The sequence below is a fragment of the Fringilla coelebs genome (assembly GCF_963513975.1).
Source record: "Fringilla coelebs genome assembly, chromosome: 8".
Taxonomy (NCBI): domain Eukaryota; kingdom Metazoa; phylum Chordata; class Aves; order Passeriformes; family Fringillidae; genus Fringilla; species Fringilla coelebs.
In genome coordinates this window covers 2,723,816-2,746,573 of record NC_140066.1, presented here as the reverse complement: position 1 = coordinate 2,746,573, position 22,758 = coordinate 2,723,816, and the positions used below count along the sequence as shown (strand labels likewise).

Below are 22,758 nucleotides of genomic sequence, written 5' to 3'. Positions count from 1 at the left end.
TTTCCAGGCTTCTCCGTCCTCCAGGTGACAGCCACGGACGCCGACAGCGGCCTCAACCAACAGCTGGACTACCGTATCGAGGGTGGTGGCCAGGACAGGTTCCTGATTGATGCCTCCACGGGGGTGATCCACGTGGCCAACATCACCATCGACCGGGAGGAGCGCGACGCCTACCGGCTGACGGTGGTGGCCGTGGACCAGGGCACGCCGGCGCTGTCGGGCACCGCCACCGTCAGCATCGTCATCGACGACATCAACGACTGCCGGCCCGAGTTCATCAACCCCATCCAGACCGTCAGCATCCCCGAGTCGGCTCCCCCTGGCACCGTGGTGGCCGAGGTGACCGCCATCGACAGGGACCTGCACCCCCGCCTGGAGTACTACCTGCTGGGGATCGTGGCCCGCGATGACACGGACGCGCTGGTGCCCGACCAGCAGGGAGCGTTCACGGTGGATTTTAGGACAGGTAGGAGAGCGGGAAGGGTAGAGTGGGCAGTGTGGACCCCTCTCCTCGTTTCTGCTTCTACTTCTTCTTCTCTGCCTGGAGGTAGGTGTCTGGTGCTCCTCTCCTGCCTCCCCGCTGTCCTCCTCCAGCTGCACTGTCTCACCCTGCCCTGTCTTCTCTTTTCTGTCTGACTTAACTTTGCTTTCTTTCCTGGCTCTCAGCCTGCCAGGTTTGTCTCTGTGTCCGTGCTCATTTCTGTCTCCGTGCCACCCGTGGCCTCCCTCCATCTCACCCATCTCCACCGGCAGAGATGGCCTCTGTTGTGGGCCGGGGGCTGCTCAGCCTTGGCAGACTGCACCCAAGGACCCTCCCTGGGGGAGCAAGGGGGCACCCCAGGGCAGGTGGTGGGCTCCTTTGGGCAAGGAGGGCCAGAGCTTCTCACATCTCTTTTGGAAGCACAAAGCTGGTCCAGGACAGAAAGATGCCCTTGTTGGAAAAGATACAGGACAAGGTTCTTAAAGATGCTGAGCTCAGGTGGATGGGGTTGTGCAGGGGAGCAGCAACAGATGCTCCCAAACCACTTTTGGATGCAGGCTGGAAGCACCTGAGGCCATGTGGAGCAGGCCGGTAGGAAGGACATGGAGGGCAGGGGAAGAGCAGTTGTCTCTGCCTGTTGTGCTCAAGAGTTTTCCTCATTCACCCTTTGGAGAGGCAGGAGAACAAACGTGGTGCAGGATGCGGCAGTGGGCTGGTACTCACCTCCCTGCCCCGGCAGGGGCACAGGCACAGCCTGTGATTCCTGTGATTTTGGGATTCCCAGGAGCTGTGAAGATCAAAACTCCCCTCAACCGTGAACTAGTGGCCACCTACGAGGTCACCATCTCTGTGCATGACAACGCCAGCGAAGTCATCGACCGCTCGGTCAGCGTGCCCAACGGTAAGGGTGGGCTCTGCCCGGGCAGCGTGGGGACAGGGACTGGCACAGACCTTGCCAGGCACCAGTGCAGCTTCTGGGTAATCAGCAGCTCTCCCGTCTTCCTCTCCATCCTGACCAGCAACATTTCCAGTGGGACCAGGCCTGGACAAGCTCCCATCAGGTTCAGGTTCTCCCCTGAGGACTCCTTTAGGGAATATCCCAGGGCTCCAGTGGGTGTGGAAAGGACCGTGTGCCCATAACCTTACCATGGGAGACACTCATCTCTTCGTTACCATTCCTATCATATCTTGCCACCCCACTTTGGGTAAATTCAGGCTCATGTGTGAGGAGACCCACAAAGATCAGGAGCAGGTATCCCACTGCAGCATAGGAACATAGCATGCTCAGGGCATAGTGGATTTGGGGCATATTAAAATTTTTCTTGATGATCCAGCGCCTGCTGGCTCTCCTGGACTTTCACATTTGTGCCTTTACAACCCTCCTTCCTCCCAACCTTCCTTCCCTTCTCTTTCTCACTTGTTCTTCTCATCTCTCCCCCTGTGGTCTCCACCATGCCCACAGCCAAGCTGACAGTCAACGTCTTGGACGTCAACGACAACACGCCCCGCTTCCGCCCATTTGGGGTCACCTACTTCACCGAGCGGATCCTGGAGGGAGCCACGCAGGGCACCACGCTCATCTCCATCTCAGCAGTGGACCCAGACAAAGGTGCCAATGGGCAGATCACCTACGAGCTGCTGAACCTCTCTCCGGAAGGTTACGCCTGTCTGGAGGACCATTCGGCAGGTTGGTGACCTGGGGAGGTGGGACACTGGGGCAGCTCGGTGACCTGGGTCAGGTTTCTCATTTCAGGGTCTGCCATCCTCTAGGGAAGGTTGTGGCCAACAGGACGGTGGACTATGAGGAGGTGCAGTGGCTGAACTTCACCATCCGTGCCTCCGACAACGGCTCTCCCCGCAGATCCGCTGAGATCCCCGTGTACCTCCAGATCGTGGACATCAATGACAACAACCCCGTTTTCAGCCAACCGTCCTACCAGGTGAGCCCCCCTGTCAAACTGTGTGTGGGGCTGGGCCCTGCCTGCCCCCTGAGGACAGGCACAGAGCTGGGGGCCCTCCAGGGATGCCTTCTTTTCCCTCTGCCTGTGCTTGAGCCCTTTGGAGAAGGTGGCCAACCCCAGCACGCGCTTCGCGCTTTGTGCCAGCCCCTTGTTGGGTGTCTGGCTGTGCCCAGTGCTGGGTGCCAGCTGTGCCAGCTGTGCCCTCGGTCACTGCCCGCTGAGACAGCCCAGGCTGAGCCAGTCCTGCCTGCTGCCTCTGTTGCAGAAAGCTGTCTTTGAGGACGTGCCCTTGGGTACGGTCATCCTGAGCGTCACGGCCACCGATGCGGATTCCGGGCAGTTCGCTCTCATCCAGTACAGCCTGAGCGATGGAGAGGGCAAGTTTGGGATAAATCCCAACACGGTAAGGAGCCAGCTGAGGCTGGAACAGAGCAGGGGAAGGGAGGGGAGGCTGAAGTGGTCCCAGCTTGTGCCTTGCTCCCACACCTCACCTTCTGCCCCTTCTTGAGTACCAGCTCTGCCAGACGAGGTCCACCTGAAGGTCTCTGTGTGCTGCAGGGTGACATCTACATCCTGTCAGCCCTGGACCGGGAAAAGAAGGATCACTACACGCTGACGGCCGTGGCCAGGGACAACCCTGGGGATGTCTCCAGTAACCGCAGGGAGAACTCTGTGCAGGTAGGGCTCTCCTCCTCCCATCACCCCTTGGGTGCTGTCACCAGCAAGAAGGTGTTAAAGCTCCACCTTTCCTCCCCAGGGGCTGGGCTGGGGGGAATTAGGCAGAAGGAAGAGCGTGTGACGCCAGGAGCTGCGGGGTGGATGGCGCAGGGCACTTTGTGCTGCGGGGACAGCATGTCAGCAGGAGGGGCAGGGGAGGGTGACACCATTGTCTGCAAGTGCTGTGGCATGAATGGCTGCCCCAGCCACGGCAGCCCCCATTGTTGGAGGCAGGAATTCAGCTGGTGGAGTGAAACAAATAGCAGGAAGGGCACCTCTCTCCAGCAGCAGAGCTGCAGGTCACAGCAGGGGTACGGCCCCAGGGGCTGCCCAGCCCTCCCCAGCCTCGCATCACCCAGCTGGCTGTGCTTTGCCAAAGGTGCTGATCACAGTGCTGGACATCAACGATGTCAGGCCCCAGTTCAGCAAGAGCCAGTTCAGCACCAGCGTCTACGAGAACGAGCCGGCGGGGACGTCGGTGATCACCATGAGTGCCACCGACCTGGACGAAGGGGACAACGGCGTGGTGACCTACAGCATCGAGGGTCCTGGAGCGGGTGCGTGCTGGGGCAGGGGGCTCTTCCCCAGGGAGGAGGGTTGGGAGGAGGAAGGAGTCATAGGCACCAAGTCTAACCCCATCTCCTGTGGCTGCTTTGGACTCCTGGGAGCGATACTGAAAGCGGGAGCTTTCTCCATTTCTCTGCAGTTTCCAGTTCCTCGTGGTGTGGGATGTTAGGGTTTTGCATGCCTTCGTCCTGCAGCCCAGCCTTGGCTTATGCTCTTGACTTCCCCACCCCAGCAGGACTTTCTGTTGCACCCAGTGTGTTACACCCAGCGAGTTTTGGAGCAGACTCACTGCCTGCTTCAGGTGAAGGCTTTGAAGGGCAAAGAGATGTGGGTGGATAGTGATAGTGCCTGAAATCCAAGATATCTGCACGCTGAGAAATTGCAGAAATCAGGCAAAAGCTCTACTGTCCCAGCCTGAGAAGGAGTGAAGCACAGACAGGGCTGACCAGGGAGGAGGTCCCAGAGACAAGGATGTGGCAATGGGCTGGCATGCTCCGAAAGCCCTGAGACCACCCACACCCCGGCCTGCTGGTTATACTCATTTCTAGTCATAATTTATCTGGTGCAAAGCACCCTGAGGCAGAGATGTGGGGTTTTTCTCTGTCCCCAGAGGCTTTCAACATCAATAAAGACTCCGGGCTGGTCACATCCCGGCGGCGCCTGCAGTCCTACGAGAGGTTCAACCTGACTGTGGTGGCCACGGACAAGGGGCAGCCCCCTCTGTGGGGGACCACCCTGCTCCACATCGAGGTCATCGACATCAACGACAACCGCCCCGTCTTCGTGCGCCCGCCCAACGGCACCATCCTGCACATCAAGGAGGTAAATCCCGCCGGAGGGAGCAGGGTGGTGGCGTGTTGGGAGCGTGTTCAGGGGCACTCCTGTCTCTAACAGCAATATCCCAGCTCCATCTGCACTGGGGATGCAACCAGGCCTTGATTTAGCGAGGGTTTGGGTCGTGGGGGTGGACGTTCCAAAACAGCCTCTCTCCATACGTGTGAGCAGGGGGATGGGGCAGATTTGGGGAAGAGAAACCCCAGCAGCGCTCAGAATTGGTAAACAGTCGGTGCGTGCGGACCCCGTTTATAAACATGGGCTGGAAATGCTGACGCTTGAGATGCTTCTCCTTTCTGGGAAGCCAGGCTTGACTCAGCCAGTCCCCAGTGCGTGTCTCAGCCAGTCCCCAGCCACCCAGACACTGCCTCAGCCAGTCCAGAGGGGATCATGGCTCCATGTTGCCAGCCCCCTGTTGTGTTTCGGGTGGTGGGAACTTGCTGATGTCCAGACCAAGGGATTTTGCACCAAGGAGGTCTGGAGGGGCAGGGGGAGCAGGGGGTTTGCATGCAGTGCCAAGGCTGAAGGGCTGTTGTGGTGTTGTGGGGTCCCCAGGATGAGGTGAGAGATGAGAATTTGAGTCCATGTTCTCAGAAGGCTGATTTATTATTTTATTATATTATATTAAAAGAATGCTATACTAAAACTGTACTAAAGAAAGAGAAAGGATACATCAGAAGGCTTTATAAGAATGATAATGAAAGCTTGTGACTGACTCCTCAGAGTCCGACACAGCTGATGGTGATTGGTCATTAATAAAAAGCAATTCACATGGTACCAACCAAAGGTGCACCTGTTGGTAAACGATCTCCAGACCACATTCCCAAGCAATAATTATTGTTCTCACTCTTGTCTGAGGCCTCTCAGCTTCCCAGGAGAAAACCCTGGGCAAAGAGGACTTTTCAGAAAATGCCACGGTGACAGGCTGTGTGTGTGCAAGCAGGAGATCCCCCTGCGATCCAACGTCTACGAGGTCTATGCCACGGACAAAGACGAGGGTCTCAACGGCGTGGTGCTCTACAACCTGCTGAAGACAGGGGCAGGCAACAAGGACTGGGAGTATTTCAGCATCGACTCGGTCAGCGGGCTGATCCAGACGGCCATGCGGCTGGACCGTGAGAAGCAGGCAGTGTACAACGTGAGCCAGCCAGGCTTGGGGCTGTGGGTGCGCCCCGGGGCCGGTGGGATGCGCGTGGTGTGGTGGGGATGGCATCAGCTGACACGGTTGTGGATGTATCCCACCTTAGCAGGAACTGGATGGTTATCAGGCGCCTTAGAGGGCTTGCATCTTGGTGGGCCAGCACCCAATTCCCTGTTAAATGCCCCCAAAATTCTCCAGCATCCAGCTGTCCTCTCTGTCCCTGCCTCAGTGATGTCTCCCAGCCCGTGTGGTTTTGCCCAGGACAGCCCTTTTGCCTCTCTCCCCAGCTGATCATCGTGGCCTCAGACCAGGGCCAGCCACCCTACGAGACCATGCAGCCCCTCCAAGTAGCACTTGATGACATCGATGACAATGAACCCATCTTCCTCAGGCCGCCTGTAAGGCACCAGGGTGAAAGGGTGGGATGCAGGGGATGCAGGGGATGCAGGGGATGCCAGCGAGCACGTGTGATGGTGTGCACACCTGGGCGTCACCATGGTGGGGAGCACCCTGGGATTTGTTCACTTTTGTTTAAAGCAACCCCAGTGCTCATGATGTTCCTTTCCCTGGGGTCTCTGGCAGAAGGATAGTCCCCAGTACCAGGCACTCTCTGTCCCCGAGCACTCACGGCCAGGCACCGTGGTGGGCAACGTCACCGGTGCGGTGGACGCGGATGAGGGCTCCAACGCCATCGTCTACTACTTCATAGCAGGTGGGTGTGGCAGCTCTGTGTCCCCCACACACCCCTCACCCAGGATTTCCATCCTCTCCTTGCTGCCTCCCTGCCCTGCTCAACGGGCAAGGTGGCATTTTGGAAGTGCCAAGCCCAAAGAGGACTGACTGGGGATGCCTCCCTGCACCCAGCTGGGAACCAGGAGAGCAACTTCCAGCTGAGCCGAGAAGGGAAGCTGAAGGTCCTGCGAGACCTGGACCGGGAGAAGGAGCCATACCACTCCATCATCGTCAAAGCATCCAGCCAGAGGAACTGGGCTCCTCCCCAGGGCCAGCAGGCAGCCAGAGCCCAGCTCTGGGACCTCAGCGAGGACCTGACCCTGCAGGAGGTGCGGATCTTCCTGGATGACATCAATGACCAGTCCCCCCAGTTCACCAAGTCGGAGTACACGGCGGGTAAGAGGTGCCAGGGGCTGGGGGGCCACCTGGAGCCAGAGATACTGCCAGGAAAATCCAGCAGGGTAAAGGGGCAGCGAGAGCCAGCCTGGCCCCAGGTCCCTTTCCCATCTCTCCCTCAAAGGGGTTGCCACCGATGCCAAGGTGGGGTCGGAGCTGATCAGAGTGCTCGCGGTGGACGCCGACGTGGGCAATAACAGCCTGGTCCTGTACAACATCCTGGGCATCCGCTACATCAAGCAGCACTCCAATGACTCCGAGGAGGTGGCCAACATCTTCAGCATTGGTGGGTGCCCAGCCTGCTGCAGGAGCATGGGCCCTTGGGCAGAGACATCCCTGTGGCCAAAGATGTCCCCATGGCTGGGGTCACTGATCCCGGGCTTGTCACCATCCATTCCGCAGGAACTCTTGATGGCATCCTGCGAACCTTTGACCTCTTCACGGCCTACAACCCCGGCTACTTTGTGGTGGACATCATGGCCTCTGACCTGGTGGGGCACAACGACACGGCCATTGTGGGGATTTACATCCTGCGGGACGACCAGCGGGTCAAGATCATCATCAATGAGATCCCTGACAAGGTCAGGCAGTTCGAGGAGGAGTTCATCAGCCTGCTCTCCAACATCACGGGCGCCATCGTCAACACGGACGACGTGCAGGTAACCACCCACCTTGGAGCTTGCTTTGGGGGGTAGATGACCTTCCACACGCTGTTTGGGAGGTCTCCTTTGAGGGAGTCTTGCCTGGATAGTCACAAACACCCCTGGGCTCTGAAGGTGACGGATACACTCCAGGTTGGGGTGTACTGAAGGGGTCCAGACTGATGCTTGAGGGTCTCCTGCCATGCGAGCACGTCTCGAGGCGTGCTCAGGAGGAGACTCCTGCCCCACCCTGCAGACCTTTCTGTCTCTCCCCAGTTCCACGTTGACAAGAAAGGCCGGGTGAACTTTGCCCAGACGGAGCTGCTGATCCACGTGGTGAACAGAGAGACCAACCGCATCCTGGACGTGGAGCGGTACATCCCCCGGCCCCCCACCCAGCCCGCTCCCCGGGCACCCTGATTAATGTCAAGGTGCCCAAGCAACCCTTCTCTTCCCAGGGTTATTCAGATGATAGATGAGAACAAGGAGCAGCTGAGGAATCTCTTCAGGAACTACAACGTGCTGGATGTGCAGCCTGCCATCACTGCCCGGGCACCGGATGACCTCTCGGCTCTGCAGGTGAGGGTCCAGCTGGGGCTGGAGGAGCTGCTCACAGCCCTCTGGGGGTGGTGTCCCTTCCCATGGGGACTGCTCAGTGCTGGAGAGATGTTACACCCCTATAACCTGGGGCCACCAGCAGGTGCTGGCTGCATGCTGGAGGTTCCCCCCATGCCTCTGTCTCTCCTAGATGGCAATCATCGTGCTGGCCGTGCTGCTCTTCCTGGCTGCCATGCTCTTCATCCTCATGAACTGGTACTACCGGACAGTGTGAGTAACTTCTGGGCTCTGCCCAGCCCCTGCAGTGTCCCCTTAGACCTGGGGGACCAGCGTGGCTTCTCCTGGCCCTGGAAATGCCAGCAAGCAAAGGAGAGCATCAGCTTCCTCCAAAATGCATGGTTTTAATACTGATGGTATTAGTACATCTCCCCTCAAAGCTCCCCAGCCTTATTTAATATTTATTATTTAATGGACCCCCTGTATGAAGGGTTATTGCAAATCTATGTGTCCTTCTCCTTTCCGGCATCTTCCTTATTTTCTTCCCCAACTGGCTGTGTTTCTTTTGCAGGCACAAAAGGAAACTGAAAGCCATCGTGGCTGGCTCCACTGGTGAGCAGTGCTTGGGATGTCCCAGCTGCATGGGAGGGTGGGGTGCATGGAGGGGGTCACAGGGAGACATGGGGGGTATCCTGGGGTGTGTATATCAGAGGTGATCCTGCCCAGCAAGGTGTGATGGCAGGAGGGTTTTCTCAGCATCAAGCTCTGTGTCACCTGCCCCACCCCACCATGTCTCTCACTGCCTTTTTGGTTGCTCTTTATCCCTCCCTGATAAAGAAGTGCCACCCCGTGGTTTGCTGCCCTGTAACTCTCATCCCTGCCTTTTGCAGGGAACAGAGGTTTCATGGACATCATGGACATGCCAAACACCAACAAGTACTCCTTTGATGGGTGAGTGCCACCTCCTGGGGCTGGAGGCTGCTCCCAAGAGAGGGATGCCTGTGTTTCGGAGCCAGGAGGTGGAGACGTGATGTGCATTACTAATCCTGGGACACATGCTCGCTCTGAAGGCTTTCTGAGCTAAAAATTAGTATTCTTTCTTCTGTGACTCCATCTCTGCCAATCCTGGCCAGGTTTGGGGGAAGCAGAGATATTGGGCAGGGTGTGACACGCATCTGGATCCGGAGCAGCCAAATTCATACCCGCACAGGGCAGGAGGAGGAAGTGCGGCCTCAGCGTCAGGCTCTGGATGGGGTTAGGGATAATGCCGCTCTCTGCCTGCCCTGATGGCCGTTCCTCCCCCCGGGCAGGGCCAACCCGGTGTGGCTGGACCCCTTCTGCAGGAACATGGAGCTGGCGGCGCAGGCGGAGCACGAGGACGACCTGCCGGAGAACCTGAGCGAGATCACCGACCTCTGGAACAGCCCTGCCCGCACCCACGTGAGACACGGCCCCGCCGGGACACTTCTGTCCCCGCCGCTGCCACCCCCGGCAGCTCCTGAGCCGCCGTCTCCTCCCGCAGGGCACCTTCGGCAGGGAGCCCTCCGCCGCCAAGCCCGAGGATGACCGCTACCTGCGGGCGGCCATCCAGGAGTACGACAACATTGCCAAGCTGGGGCAGATCATGCGGGAGGGACCCATCAAGGTGAGTGCTGAGCTGAGGGCAGGCGTGCTGCGCCGAGGAGTCTCCTGTCACCTTCCAGCTTCGCAGCGCCGGAGGGTGGTGTCGCTCCAAAAAAGCGCTGGGATGAGGCCAGCCTCCCTCCGAGCAAGCCGCCTCCCCCGGATAACCCCCGGTCTCTCCCCCTCCGCCCAGGGCACTCTCCTGAAGGTGGTGCTGGATGATTACATGCGCCTGAAAAAGCTCTTTGCCCAGCGGATGGTGCATAAGGCCACCGCCAGTCAGGGGGACCGCTCCTCGGTCTCGGAGGTAGAGGGGTGTGCTCGGCTCTGGGGACGTGCTTGCCGTGCCCTCTGGGATGCAGTGTGTCTCCCTGGCTGTGGCCACTCCCTGTGGCCATGGTCCCTGTCAGCCAGTGGTGCCCTCACTCTCTGCTTGGTCAAAGCAAGCCAGATATTGGATTTCCACTGGTTTTCCAGGCTGCTGGTTCCCCACCGTGACTCCTTGTGTTTCCTCTGATCAGCACACAGCACCTTCTGCCGTGGTCTCTCTTGACCCCGGGAGAGGACGCCCCTCTTTGCAGATTGGGCTCTGTGCATCAGCTCCCATTCCTGCCAAGGCTGGCCAAAGCTGTGGGGGATCATCTTCCCTTCCTTCTGCTTCTCTGGTTTTTGCCTCAAAAACAAAAAGGTTTTTCAGGCAAAACTGTTGGGGTGGAGAGTGTTGGTGCAGAAGGGCTGGTAGAGGGGGAAGGAAATCTTCCTGTGGCCTCCTACCCTTCATGGGGGTGCAAACGAAGGGCAAAGAGAGCACAGGACAGCAGTGGGATGTGAGATGCCTTTCAGCCCTTCTGCCCTCCATCTATCCATGCCCTTATTCCCCTTCAGCCCCATCCAGCCTTCCTTCATCTTCTTTCCCTGTCTGCCTCCTGCCCCTCCACCCTCATACAACCCCAAATTCCAAGCTGGCTCCAAACTCCTCCTTGGCCACTCTGGGGACAGCTGCAGGACACACCACCCAGCTGGCAGTGGGTGCCTGAGCTGGGGCATCTGCCCAAGGATGGAGGGATCCATCTGGAAGTCATCTCCTGGTGATCCTCATCTCCACGCTCTTGAGGGTGCTTCAGAAGAGGAGGGCCCTTCCCTCTGGCTGGACTCCAGCCCTGCAGGAGTCAGGGAAGCCAGGAGCTGCTGTGGTGATTCCCTGCCTCCTCCACGGCTCTCTTGCAGCTGATCCAGAAGGAGCTGGAGGACGAGGAGGAGGAGCGCAGCCCCAGCCAGGGCAGCCTGCGCTTCCGGCACAAGCAGCCGGTGGAGCTGAAGGGTCCGGACGGCATCCACGTGGTGCACGGCAGCACGGGCACCCTGCTCGCCTCCGACCTCAACAGCCTGCCCGAGGACGACCAGAAGGTGCTGGGTCGCTCGCTGGAGACTCTGACCGCCGACTGCGGGGGCTACAGCGACCACAACGCCCGCACCGAGTCGGCCAAGTCGACGCCCCTGCACAAGATGCGGGAGGTGATCATGGAGAGCCCTCTGGAGATCACCGAGTTATGACGAGCGGGGCTGCCGCTGCTGCTGCTGCTCCTCTAGGCAAGCCGGGGATGAAGCACAGAGCAGGGGGGCCGTGGTGGGGGCCGGGGGCAGCCCGAGCCCGGTGCTTGGCCCCCTCTTCCCCTGCAGGAGTCCGGGCTAGCCGGTGCAGATCGCTCCGGCAGCCTTGGAGAGCTTGGCCCCGGCAGAGGGCTCTCAGGACCGGAATGCTTTTACTCGCCTGTCATTTATCCATGAAACCATTAAATTTTTTTTATTTTTCTTATTAAAAAAAAAAAAAAGGTTTTTTTTCTAAAAAAAAAAAAAAAAAAAAGGGAAATGAATCTGATGAGTCCAGACTGGACGGGGGGGAAAGGTGCAGTGAGGATGCAGATGATGTGCTGCCACAGCATCCCCGGGCACAGGCTGGGGACAGGCAGCTGTCACACCTCGACCACGAGCATGGGGAGGGCCAGGGAAGCGTGGGGAGAGACCAAATCCTTTTGGCATTGTCACCTTTCCAGTAAGGAAAGACCCAAAAAATTTAAAAAGAAAAAAAAAAACCCAACCCAAAGACATTCCTCCATTTTGCTGGCTTTACCAAAACTTGTTGCAATGTCAAAAAAAGAGAGAGGCTAACTGGGGCTTCTGGATGTCGAGTGCTCGTGCGTGTCTTTTGTTGCCCTTTTCTTTCCCCTTCTCTCTTGCATTTGGGTTTGTTTGTTTCGGGGGCTTGTTTCCAGTCGTAACCTTGTGGAGAGTTTCGGGCACGGTCTGTTACGGGGCTCAGAAATACACTGTCTATGGCTTTGGGTAACCTGTCTGTCGTCCTTCCTGCCCACATCCCTCAGGCCCAAACCCCCTTTGGAAGAGAAGACCCTCCTTTAACTCACCCCTCCATCCATCATCTTCACGAGATCCCACCCTGGGTGTTGCTGCACCTTGGATTTTGGGGCAAGCATTAAATGCTTGCTCACAGTCCCATTGCAGCCCCCAGCACGAGGAGGAAGGACACGACCAGCCAGGCTCACGGGAAGAGTTTATTTGTGGTGGGATGCTCCCACGCACGCCCAGGAGCAGGCACTGCAGGCATCCCCCCGACACGGTGGGGAGGGATGAGCCAGCCCCCCACTGCCTCACCCTGGGGCAGCACGGGGCCCCCAGCAGGGATGGGGGTGTCAGAGGAAATCCTGGCGCCCAAACTCATTCATTTCGTGTTCAGGTGAGGCTGCCGCCAGCCGGCAGTGGGGGGAGCCAGCGTTTGGGCAGCAGAACCCAGCCCGGCCCACGGGGGCAGATCCACATTGCAGGATCCGGGCCGTACGAGGGGTTCAGGGTGGGATGGAGAGGTGGAGAAGGGATCGGGGACGGAGATAGAGGTGGGAATAGAGGTTAGGGATTTTGCAGTCACCCTGAGAGACGTCAAGGCTGAATCCCTAGTGCTGAAAATATCAACGAGTCCCTTAACCTGATTCGGAAATCCAAGCCCCAGGAGTGGGAGAGGAAGCGGCCGGGGCCGCCGGGGTTCCCCGCAGCCCCGCCGGCGCGGCGAGGCGGGTTGGCTCCTGCCCTTGCCGTCTGTGAGTGCGGGCACGTCCCGGGGAAGGGAGCCAGGATCCCCAGCCGAACGGCAGAGCAAGTCCAGCCAGCCGGGGAGATGGCTCCTAGTTCCACACGTGGCGCCGGCAGTGTGTGACGGCCTGCGGGAGGGACGGGCATGGCGCTGGCACGCAGGCACCGCCGGCACCCGGCCAGCCCCGGCGAGGGGACACAGCTGTCACTTACGCTGCACTCCACCGCCGTGGCCATGTTCTTGCACCAGTACTGCGGGCCCCAGGCGCAGGGGGCCGAGCCCAGGAGATCCTCCTTGCCCGAGTCACAGGCTCTGATTTTCTGCATCGCGAAGGAAAAGGGTGGGAGGGAGAGCAAGAAAACCACCACGAGGAGCCTCTGACCCTCTCCCAGCCCGCAGGCTGGAACAAAGGAGGCCCATCTTGGCCACCTCAGAGGTGAGGACACTCACAGTGCAGACGAAGGTGGGGTCCATCATCTGCACGAAGAGCCGCACGGCCGCCGGCTCGTACTGCAGCACCAGCGCCTGGCACTGGGAGGGAGAGAGGGCTGAGCCCGGCACAGGGGTCAGGGGTGGCTTTGCCGGCTCGGTGCTGCCCCCTCAGCTCACCTTGCTGGTCAGCGGCATGGGCAGCATGGCACAGCCCTTCTCCAGCACCTCGCCCAGCTCCTCCAGCGTCTCGTTCTTGAGCAGCTCGTTGTCCAGGTAGGTGATGACGATCTGGCAGACGTTGCAGAAGGCGCCGGCGCTCACCGCCAGCTGCTCCAGGGATTCGGCCCCTGGAGGACACGGCGGTCAGCGCCCGGCGGAGGGCACGCCCCGCCGCCCGGGCTCGGGGTGCCAGCTCACCGGGCCGGGGGTCCCCGCGGCGGGGGCAGCAGCGCATCAGCGCGCACACGGCCGCGGGGTCGGTGGCCTGCAGCAGCATGATCACCACGGCCTTGCCGTAGGAGTTGACGAAGTCCTTGCACTGCCCGATGACGCCGTGGGGCAGCATGTAGCACACCTTCTCGAGGTCGTTCACCAGCTGCTCCTGCCGGCACAAGGCAGCAGAGGGGAACCGCGGCTCCTTGGTGCCCCTCGGCCCCCTGTGCCAGCCCCCCGGCCGCAGGGGCGGGGCTCACCTCTGTCTCGTTGTTCTCCAGCAGGCTCTCCACTGTCTTCACGGTGAACTGGCACACGTCACACAGCGGAGTGCTCCCCACCCTGTCCTGTGGGGACAAGAGGGGGGGATGCATGCCGAGCCCCCCCAGAGGCACCCTCATCCTGTCCCACCATCATCCCCCGCGTAAGGAATTCCCCATGTAAGGCATTCCCCAAGGAAGGCATTCCCTAAGAAAGGCATCCCTCAAGTAAGGCATTCCTCATGTAGGGCATTCCCCAAGGAAAGCATCCCCCAAGTAAGGCATTCCCCATGTAGGGCATTCCTCAAGGAAGGCATCCCCCAGGTAAGGCATTCCCTAATTAAGGCATCCCCCAAGTAAAGCATTCCCCAAGTAAGGCAAATCCTGAGTAAAGCATCCCTCACGTAAGGCATTCCCCAATTGAGGCATCCCCCAAGGAAAGCATCTCCCAAGTAAGGCATTCCCCAAGTAAGGCATTCCCCAATTAAGGCATCCCCCACGTAAGGCATTCCCCAACTAAGGCATTCCCCAACTAAGGCATTCCCCAACTAAGGCAAATCCCAAGTAAAGCATTCTCCAAGGAAAGCATCCCCCAAGTAAGGTATCCCCCAAGTAAGGCATTCCCCAATTAAGGCATCCCCCAAGTAAAGCATCCCCAAGTAAGGCATCCCCAAGTAAGGCATTCCCCAATTAAGGCATTCCCCACATAGGGCATCCCCCAAGTAAGGCATCCCCCAGGTAAGGCATCCCCCAAGGAAAGCATCTCCCAAGTAAGGCATCCCCCAATTAAGGCATCCCCCAAGTAAGGCATTCCCCAAGTAAGGCATTCCCCAATTAAGGCATCCCCCACGTAAGGCATTCCCCAAGTAAGGCATTCCCCAAGAAAGGCAAATCCCAAGTAAAGCATCCCTCACGTAAGGCATTCCCCAATTAAGGCATCCCCCAAGGAAAGCATCCCCCAAGTAAGGCATCCCCCAATTAAGGCATCCCCCAAGTAAGGCATTCCCCAATTAAGTCATCCCCCAAGGAAAGCATCCCCCAAGGAAAGCATTCCCCAATTAAGGCATCCCCCACATAAGGCATCCCCCACCACCTCGGATAAGCGGAGGTGCTTGAGGAAATAAAACACACATTGAGGATCTCCCTTTAGAGCGTTTGGATCTCAAGGAGCACAAGGCAGAATTGAGGGGGTCCCACTCACCCCCAGCATGCTCAGGACCTGCATCACCCTCTCCGTGAGCAGCGTGTGGAGCGGCAGCGCCGAGTTGGAGGCGCAGAGCCCCAGGTGGCCGCACAGCTCCGTGGGCTCCTGGGGGCAGACACATCCCACATGAGGCGGGCTTTGGCCCCTGGGAGGGGAATTTCAGCACATCGGGGCGTGGGTCTCACTTACCTCAGCCTGCTACCGGTGGAGGGGCCAGAAAATGGCAAGGAAAAAAAATGAAAACAAGATATAATTGCAGCAGTCGCAAGGCGCAGAGGAGCGGGGGGGAAAATAATTAATATTTTGTAGGAATATTAGGCAGGGAGTTTAACAACAAAAAAAAAGAGATGGTTTGGCGCTGATGGTCACTGGTACCTAGCGACCCCGGGCAGTGCGGGGAGCCCTCAGGCTCTTACCAGGTAGCGCAGCAGGCGGACAGCCGCGTCCGTGTACTCGGCCAGGGAGCGCTCGCACTGCGGGAGGGAGGCACAGCGTCAGCGCACGGCCCGGGGGGGACCGGGACAGCCGGCATCCCGGGGGACAGCGGGACACGCGGCATCCCGGGGGACAGCGGGACAGCCGGCATCCCGGGGGAAAGCGGGACAGCCGGCATCCCGGGGACAGCGGGACAGCCGGCATCCCGGGGAGAGCGGGACACCCGGCATCCCGGGGGAGAGGGCGGCCCATCCATCCCCGGAGTGTCCCAGGGAGCCTGGACAGGGCTAAGGTTAGGGCGGACGTGGCAGACACACGTGATCAGGGTGCAAGGAGAAAAAAGGGGTTTATTCTGCATGTTCTTCATATGTTCTTAATAAAGTGTATATATTCTTAATAAAGTTTATACATTCTATGTATATGTATATGTATATGTATATGTATATGTATATGTATATGTATATGTATATGTATATGTATTCTTATATATAAGAATATTATATATGTGTATATGTATTCTTATATATAAGAATATAATATATGTGTGTATGTATTCTTATATATAAGATTATTATATATGTGTGTATGTATTCTTATATATAAGATTATTATATATAGGAATATATATTCTTTATCTATTCATAATAAAGAATATATACTTTTATAAATTCTTAATTAAGTTTATATATATAACATATATAAACTTTATATATGTTATATATATTTCTACATTTTTATATATATTCTTATATATATTAGAATATTCTTATATATCTTAGAATATTCTTATATATATTAGAATATTATATATGTATAGGAATATATATTCTTTCTCTCTTCATAATAAAGAATATATATTTTTATAAAATTCTTAATTGTTTATATATAAAAATATATAAACTTCATATATTTTATATATATTTCTATATTTATATATCTTCTTATATATATAAGACTATTCTTATATATACTAGAATATTATATATATAGCAACATATATTCTTTGTATATTCTTAATAAATAAGATATATTTTTATATATTCTTAATAAATCATGGCTTTAAGTTATTAACTGCATTAACTATATATATAACTATATATATATATAACTATATATATATATAACATACAGAATAAAAACCTTTTTTTTCCAAGAAAAAAATCTTTTTTTCCCCGCTCACCTGCAGCGCCAGCTGGGCTGGCAGGGTCTCGCAGACCCTCTTGGCGTGGCCCAGCATTGCCCAGCTGAAGGCAGCGTTGGTCCCCAGCGCCTGCTGCACAGCCCTCACCAGCTGCAGGCAGTCCCCGCACGCCTCCTCCATCTCCTGTGGGGTGACAAGGGCAGGGACACCTTGGTACCCTGCAGGGATGTGCCACTCTGCTGACAGAGTGACTCAAGTGTCCTTTGTCCCCTCAAAAAGGAAATAAGCCCAGAAGTTTCTCTCCTCAATCAGGTGAAAAGACATCTCATAGGACCTGGGGGACTTCACCTCAAACTGAAGGATGGCCAGCCAAAAAGTCCCACCTGAGCAATTTACTAGCAAAAGAACAGAACTAAGAAACCAATGGCTTTTGTGAGGTGTTTTACCAGGAGCAAGAACCTCTTACACCTAAATCAGTATTTCTCTGTAAGGAGCTTGTTATTTTGCCTTTTATTAAAACCTTTTTGTTTCCATCACTCCCACAAAAGCCATCCTGCTGATTTTATGCCTCCAAAGGTAGCTGAGCTATCTTGGGTGTGAAATAGATCTCCAAGTGCTTATCAGACCTGGCTCCAGGAGGCAACTATTACTGTACCCCGTGAAATAAAACCAATCCCCCCACTCCCAGCCTGGATTTGCAGGGCTGGGATTTAAACATTGGCTGCACTCTGACCAGCATCTTTCATTTCCCTCCTTCATCCTGAAATATCCCCCCAAAACTGGCAGCACTGCCAGCCAGAAGTCATTTCAGCTCCGCAGAAATTTTAGGGGCTTTCTCTAATTGTTGTTGAGTAGGTGATACTTATAGGGGGATTCTCACCCCTGAGCAGCATCAAGATGCTGGCACAGGGAAGCTGTGGCTGCACCATTCCTGGAAGTGTCCAAGGCCAGCTTGGATGGGGCTTGGAGCAGCCTGGACACGTTCCCTGTCCCTTCCCACCCAAACCATTCCATGCTCCATGAGCAGCACCACGCGCCACGGTACCTGAGCCTCGCCGTGAGGCAGATCCTGGGGATGGAGCAGGAGGGGCACGTTGGCCATGAAGGGGGCAATGAGGTCAGCAAAGTCCTGGGTGGCAGCTGGTGGTGGCTGCTGGTACTTCAAGGTCCCCGTGGCTCTGTCCCGGGGCTGGCACAACCTGATGGTCCCACACACCACCTTGGGTTCTGACTGGGGGAGCACAGGGGTGGGGTGGGGGCTTGAGGCTGCACCTCCTCCAGCACACCCAGCCCACCCTGGGTCAGTTCCCTCTCCATCTTGTCCTTCAGATGGTTTGTCCCAGGCTCCAGGAGCATCCTTTGCTCTGCAAGCCCCCAGGACATCCCAAGCTGTGGAAAAACCCAAACCTGGGGCTCCCCCTGCCTCACCAGCACTTGCTTGCCCAGCTGGACAAGGACGAGGATGCCCGTGTCCACCATCCTCTTGCACTTGACAGACCAATCCTGGAAGGGCAGGTACTGGCATTTCTTATCCAAGAACAGCCTCAGCTTCTCCTGGGTGACAGAGAGAGAGCTCAGGCCCTCAGTGGGGTTGGTGGGGAGGAGCACCAGCCCCACTCCCCCTTCCCACTGAGACCCACCTCGGTGCGGTTGTCCTGCAGGATCTTGCCCACCACAGAGACTGCCACCTGGCACAGGTGACAGGGGATCCCCTTCTGCTGCGAGAGAAGGGACATGCTGGGATGCTGTCACAACACCCAGACCCTCCCCAGTTCCCAATCCTCCACCCCAAATCCACCCCAGGGCACCCACTGACTTCTGCCATTTGCTCTGCAGACACGTGTAGCCACATTTCTGTTCACAGGGTAAAGAAAGGCACAATTCCTCCCAAGAATATTTCTGGATTTCACATTCTCTGAACATCAGAGGAAGTGAAAACACAATTCTTATCATTTGCTGTGCCCGTGTTGGCGCAAAAGTAGAATGCAACATGGAGATTGTTTCCTTGGCATGTCAGGGCCAAGAGTGTGTGTTTCTGTTGGGACTGTCACAAGATTTACTGTCACGAGTGTGTGCAGGGTTGAGTGCTTGGCAGATTCAGATGTATAGAATAAAATAGTAAAATAAAGTGATTAATTAGCCTTCTGATATCCATGCAGTCAGATGCATCATTCCCTCCCCCGTCGGGGCCATCCCAGCCCTGCTACAGACTCGGATGCGGGATGCTGGGATGGGCAGCCGGGGATTCTCCCGCCATCTCCGTGCCTGGGGCAGATGGGCACCTCTCCCGCATCCCCCCCGCTCTCCCTGTCCCCCGCTCGGTTACCCCCAGCGCCCGGTCCCAGGCCGTGAGCCGGCAGAGCTCCAGCGCCCCGCACTTGGCCGCGGTGGCCGCGTCCCGGCACCAGTCCTCCGGCCGCTCGCTGCACTCGTGGAGGGGGCTGGCCCCGGCTGTGGGAGGGGAGAGGACACTGTCAGCCCTCGAGGCACCCCAAACGAGTGATGCTCATCACCCTCCTGCTCTGATTCCACCTCAATCCCAAAGTCGTGGAGGGGGTGTTTCATTTAGAAATGATTTTTTAAGGTCGGTTGTGCCAAGCTGACAGCTTTTCCAATGGGATGTCCGTCACAGGGTCAGAAGCAAAGGGAATTTGGGGCTCGTCCTCAGCCTCTCAGCACCCTCTGACGCGCTGCGGAGGCGGCTGCTGATAAAAGCAGCAATAAATCTTGCAAAACGGGCAAACCCGAGGCGCCGGCGCTCAGCCCCGCACGGCAGCCGGATAATCACGCCACGGCTCCCGGCGACGATTGAGCAACCCCACTTTTGGTGGGGTTTTTTTTGGTTTTATTTCCTCGCCACGACAGCATTTTCTGCTGGCTGTAAATGCCCGGCATGGCCCGCCCCGGCAGCGCGGTGGCGTGGCGCAAGAGCCGCGCTTTAATTGTCACCTTGGTGTGTCAGGACTCACCTCGGATGGGGCAAGTGTTTGTTTGCACCGGGAACTGTGCCCACCCAGGATGCGGCTGGGGAGGAGGCGGCGAGAAGGCACAAGCCAAGCCCTTCGCCGCCTTGCTTAGGCCGGGAGCTGCTCCGGGAATTTGGGGGCAGCACCCGAGCAGAGGGACAGACAGACAGACCGTGCTGCAGAGCTTTAGTCAAGAGGCGTTTCTGAGCAAAGCACCCTCCCCTCTCCGAGCATTTGCATCCAGCTTTTATCCCTGAACCCTGTCCGTGATTTCGCACAGCAGGAATAAAGTCAAAAGCAGAAACTGCTCCTTCCACCCAGCCCTGCCCTTATCGGGTTTCTCCCCAAAAGCCGCTTTCCCTGCGTGCTGGATTTTGGCATGAGGTGCCCAGGGCCACCCTGGAAAGTCCCTGGGGTTGGGGATTGCGGGGAGAGGGGTCCAAGCCCCCCTGCCCATTCCCTCCTGCCCCCAGAAGCGCTGGCGAGTGCCGGGTGCTGTTTCAGCCCCGGTTTCCCCATCGGGCTGCCAGCAGCGCTGGGGCAGGCGGGCCCGGGGGCAGGGCGAGTCCCCCCGGGTTCCCAGGCATCCCACACACCTTCCCAGCTGCGCCGTGCCGCGCTCGCCCCATCAGCGGAGAGGGATATATTTATGTTCCTCAAGCCTGGCCCCAGCATCAGGGCAAACAGGAATGGCAAGTCAGCGGAGGCATTAAGGGGCAGCACCAAAACCGAGGAGGCGGGAGACACAACAACCCCACGGGTTTTTTTCTGAGCTGGTCCCGCAGCATCTCTCACAGAGCTGCGTTGGAGCCCGGACGCCGTGGTGGGGTCGGGAGGGTCTAAAAGACACGGGTGGTTTGTCCTGCACTTTCCTGTCTCTCAGAGATCCTCAGCACTTACTCCTCAATCCTGCTCAAGCTGAAAATCAAGCAGCAAGTTCTGGGCCAGAAGGTAATTAGGACTAATCATAACACCCAGCAGCTGAGACAGGGGGAGCTTCCCCAGGTGGAAACCACTGCCACGGGGCACGCAACTGGGGCAACTGGTGTCCCGTGAGCTCTCCTACACGTCTCAAAGCCCTGCTGGAGCCACCTCAGGCACGCAGGGAGCAGGGTTATCAAATGATGCCGTTTTGGACAAAGGAGCAAGGCAGGGATGCTCCCGTGCCGCTGCGGTTCCAGGCCAGCCACAACTGCCCTATTGCTGTCTGCCAGCCCCAGGGGATGGGGTGGGCTTTGCTCAGGGGGGATCCAGCCCCGAGCTCCAGCTGTGGCAAGGGCTGTGCTGGCATTCCTCGGAGCCCCGCAGCGCCCCAGCCGAGCCGGCAGAGCCTGGCGAGCCGGTTGTGATGTAAACCCTGGGGGTGGCAGCGTGGGCCCCAGCGCCCCAATTCCCGGCCCGGTGCACACCCCTGTTACAGCAAGAACCATAAATACACTTTTCCCAGCTCCCAAACCTTTCTCTCCGAGGCTCGCAGGGTCGCCGGTGCCGCGGCAACCCCCGCGCCGTGCGGCCGAGCCCCGCCGGCTCCCGGGGCTGGCGGCACCGCAGGGCTCGGACGTGCCGAGCACAGGTGAACTTTCCTGCTCTGCCTGTTGCTGGCTGGAACACCCAGACACGTTCCCCCCCACCCCAGCCCGGGTCATGTGTGTGCACCCACAAAACCTGGACACGTCACAAGCCCCAAGCCTGGGGTAACTGGGGTGCACGGGGGGCTCTTAGCTCTAAAACACGGGGGGGATTGCTTGCCACAGCAGAGCTCATCTAATTCCGGGGGAGACTTCCCCAGGAAGCAGCAATCTGCCCTGGAGCAAGGAGCAGGGGCTGGGAGCAGGCCTTCCCCTGCTTGGTTCCTGGGGATGGGTGACCAAGGGAGAGCAGCAGATTCGCCTGCAGGAGGATTCGCTCACAGATAACCAAGCACTGACGCTGGGAGGGTTCCTGAGGTGAGTAGGGAATATCACCCCATCACCCCTCCCAGAGCTCAGCCAGCCACAGCAGAGCCAACTTCCTGCCTCCTGCATCTCCTAGGAGGACCCTCAGGACAAAGGCAGCTCCATGGTCACACTGCTGTGACAGCCAAGTGGCTTCTCCCAGCTCACACAGCAGCAGTCAGGCCCCAAACCAAGGGCAGGAGAGAGCAGCCCCTCTCCCCCACTCCATCACAGCTTCCCTCTTTCCACACCCCAGCACAGCACCAGCTGTGCCTGAATCCCAGAGAAGGGAGGGAACAAACCCCTTTTGCCCTGAGATCACCTTCAAAGGCAGAAGTTCCAACTCTCAACTCCAGGTGGGTAGCACAGACAGCAGTGCCACCTTCCCTATCTCTCCTGTGCCCAACTCCAACACCAGAGGAAGCACATTATGGAGCTTAGACACCAAAGCTGGGAACAGTTTTGGGATTCAGCAGGGTTTTCTGGGCTGTCCACATCCTACCTACCTCCAGGCCTGGCCTTACCTTGGTAGGAGCCCAGGCACACAGAAATGATCAGCACCAAGCCAGTCCATTTGTTCTCCATGCCGTTCCTAAGAGTCCTCAGTGGCTCGTTCCTCTCCTCTGCTGCTCCCAGACTAAGGAATCTTGGATGGGCTGGGAGAAGCAGTGAGAATCCACACCTACGCAGGGCAATTACCACACCCCTCACTTTATGCCTTGATTATAAAATCATCACCAGGGAGGGACCAGAGGCAGGCAGGTACTCCCAGGAGGTGAGAAGCAGCTGCTCAGTGCTAACCTGGCTGCAGAGGGTGGGCACACACAGGGAGAACTGCCCCAGAGCCACGTGACAGCACCTTTGAATGACACTTTTATATTGTTTCTCCACCTTTGAATGACATTTTTACATTTGATTTGGAAGCAGGCAGGGAATGAGGACACAGGGGAAGCCACATTCAGCGCGAGTCAGCAGGCAAGGCCGGTATCAAGGAGTCCCTCTGGCCTGCGCAAGGCGGCGATTGCGACACGGGGCTCTTGCCTCACACCAGGCGTTGTGTTTGTCCAGGGAACAGAGAGGCAGCAATCCCAGGCAAGCCTCTTCCACTCCAACAGAGGCTTGATGGGACACGCAGCACAATGGGAACCTGAATCCATTCAGTCCCAGATTCCCAGTGCCACCTTGGGATGTGCCTTCTCCTGG

At 57.3% G+C, this 22,758-nt stretch overlaps 2 protein-coding genes across 3 annotated transcripts in view; one reads left to right on the top strand and one right to left on the bottom strand.

Moving 5' to 3' along the window:
- Positions 1 to 11,485, top strand: part of CDH23 (cadherin related 23) — a gene marked incomplete at its 5' end in the record, with an annotated part of 186,514 nt that extends 175,029 nt beyond the window's left edge. Inside the window, 23 exons of one of the 2 annotated variants that reach the window (XM_084210353.1) lie at positions 8 to 466; positions 1,266 to 1,382; positions 1,944 to 2,168; positions 2,252 to 2,421; positions 2,708 to 2,845; positions 3,001 to 3,120; positions 3,539 to 3,716; positions 4,337 to 4,548; positions 5,504 to 5,698; positions 5,989 to 6,099; positions 6,284 to 6,413; positions 6,566 to 6,829; positions 6,954 to 7,115; positions 7,232 to 7,488; positions 7,747 to 7,844; positions 7,929 to 8,049; positions 8,219 to 8,298; positions 8,597 to 8,637; positions 8,916 to 8,976; positions 9,336 to 9,465; positions 9,548 to 9,670; positions 9,842 to 9,955; positions 10,876 to 11,485. In XM_084210353.1, coding sequence (XP_084066479.1) covers positions 8 to 466; positions 1,266 to 1,382; positions 1,944 to 2,168; positions 2,252 to 2,421; positions 2,708 to 2,845; positions 3,001 to 3,120; positions 3,539 to 3,716; positions 4,337 to 4,548; positions 5,504 to 5,698; positions 5,989 to 6,099; positions 6,284 to 6,413; positions 6,566 to 6,829; positions 6,954 to 7,115; positions 7,232 to 7,488; positions 7,747 to 7,844; positions 7,929 to 8,049; positions 8,219 to 8,298; positions 8,597 to 8,637; positions 8,916 to 8,976; positions 9,336 to 9,465; positions 9,548 to 9,670; positions 9,842 to 9,955; positions 10,876 to 11,202 — 3,833 coding nt within the window. In that variant the 3' untranslated portion in view covers positions 11,203 to 11,485. The remainder of the gene's footprint in view (positions 1 to 7; positions 467 to 1,265; positions 1,383 to 1,943; positions 2,169 to 2,251; positions 2,422 to 2,707; positions 2,846 to 3,000; positions 3,121 to 3,538; positions 3,717 to 4,336; positions 4,549 to 5,503; positions 5,699 to 5,988; positions 6,100 to 6,283; positions 6,414 to 6,565; positions 6,830 to 6,953; positions 7,116 to 7,231; positions 7,489 to 7,746; positions 7,845 to 7,928; positions 8,050 to 8,218; positions 8,299 to 8,596; positions 8,638 to 8,915; positions 8,977 to 9,335; positions 9,466 to 9,547; positions 9,671 to 9,841; positions 9,956 to 10,875) is intronic. The other variant, XM_084210354.1, reaches the window with a different exon arrangement.
- An 862-nt stretch (positions 11,486 to 12,347) lies between these two features.
- LOC311156681 (prosaposin-like) lies at positions 12,348 to 22,140 on the bottom strand (the record flags this gene model as incomplete). The annotated part of the gene is made up of 14 exons (XM_084210851.1): positions 12,348 to 12,878; positions 12,964 to 13,071; positions 13,202 to 13,282; positions 13,361 to 13,530; positions 13,601 to 13,784; positions 13,876 to 13,962; positions 15,077 to 15,184; positions 15,496 to 15,552; positions 16,695 to 16,838; positions 17,701 to 17,886; positions 18,084 to 18,209; positions 18,296 to 18,370; positions 18,982 to 19,106; positions 22,080 to 22,140. 14 exons carry the CDS (start codon positions 22,138 to 22,140, stop codon positions 12,843 to 12,845), a joined length of 1,548 nt encoding a protein of 515 aa, XP_084066977.1. The 3' UTR covers positions 12,348 to 12,842.
- Between the last annotated feature and the right edge of the window lie 618 nt (positions 22,141 to 22,758).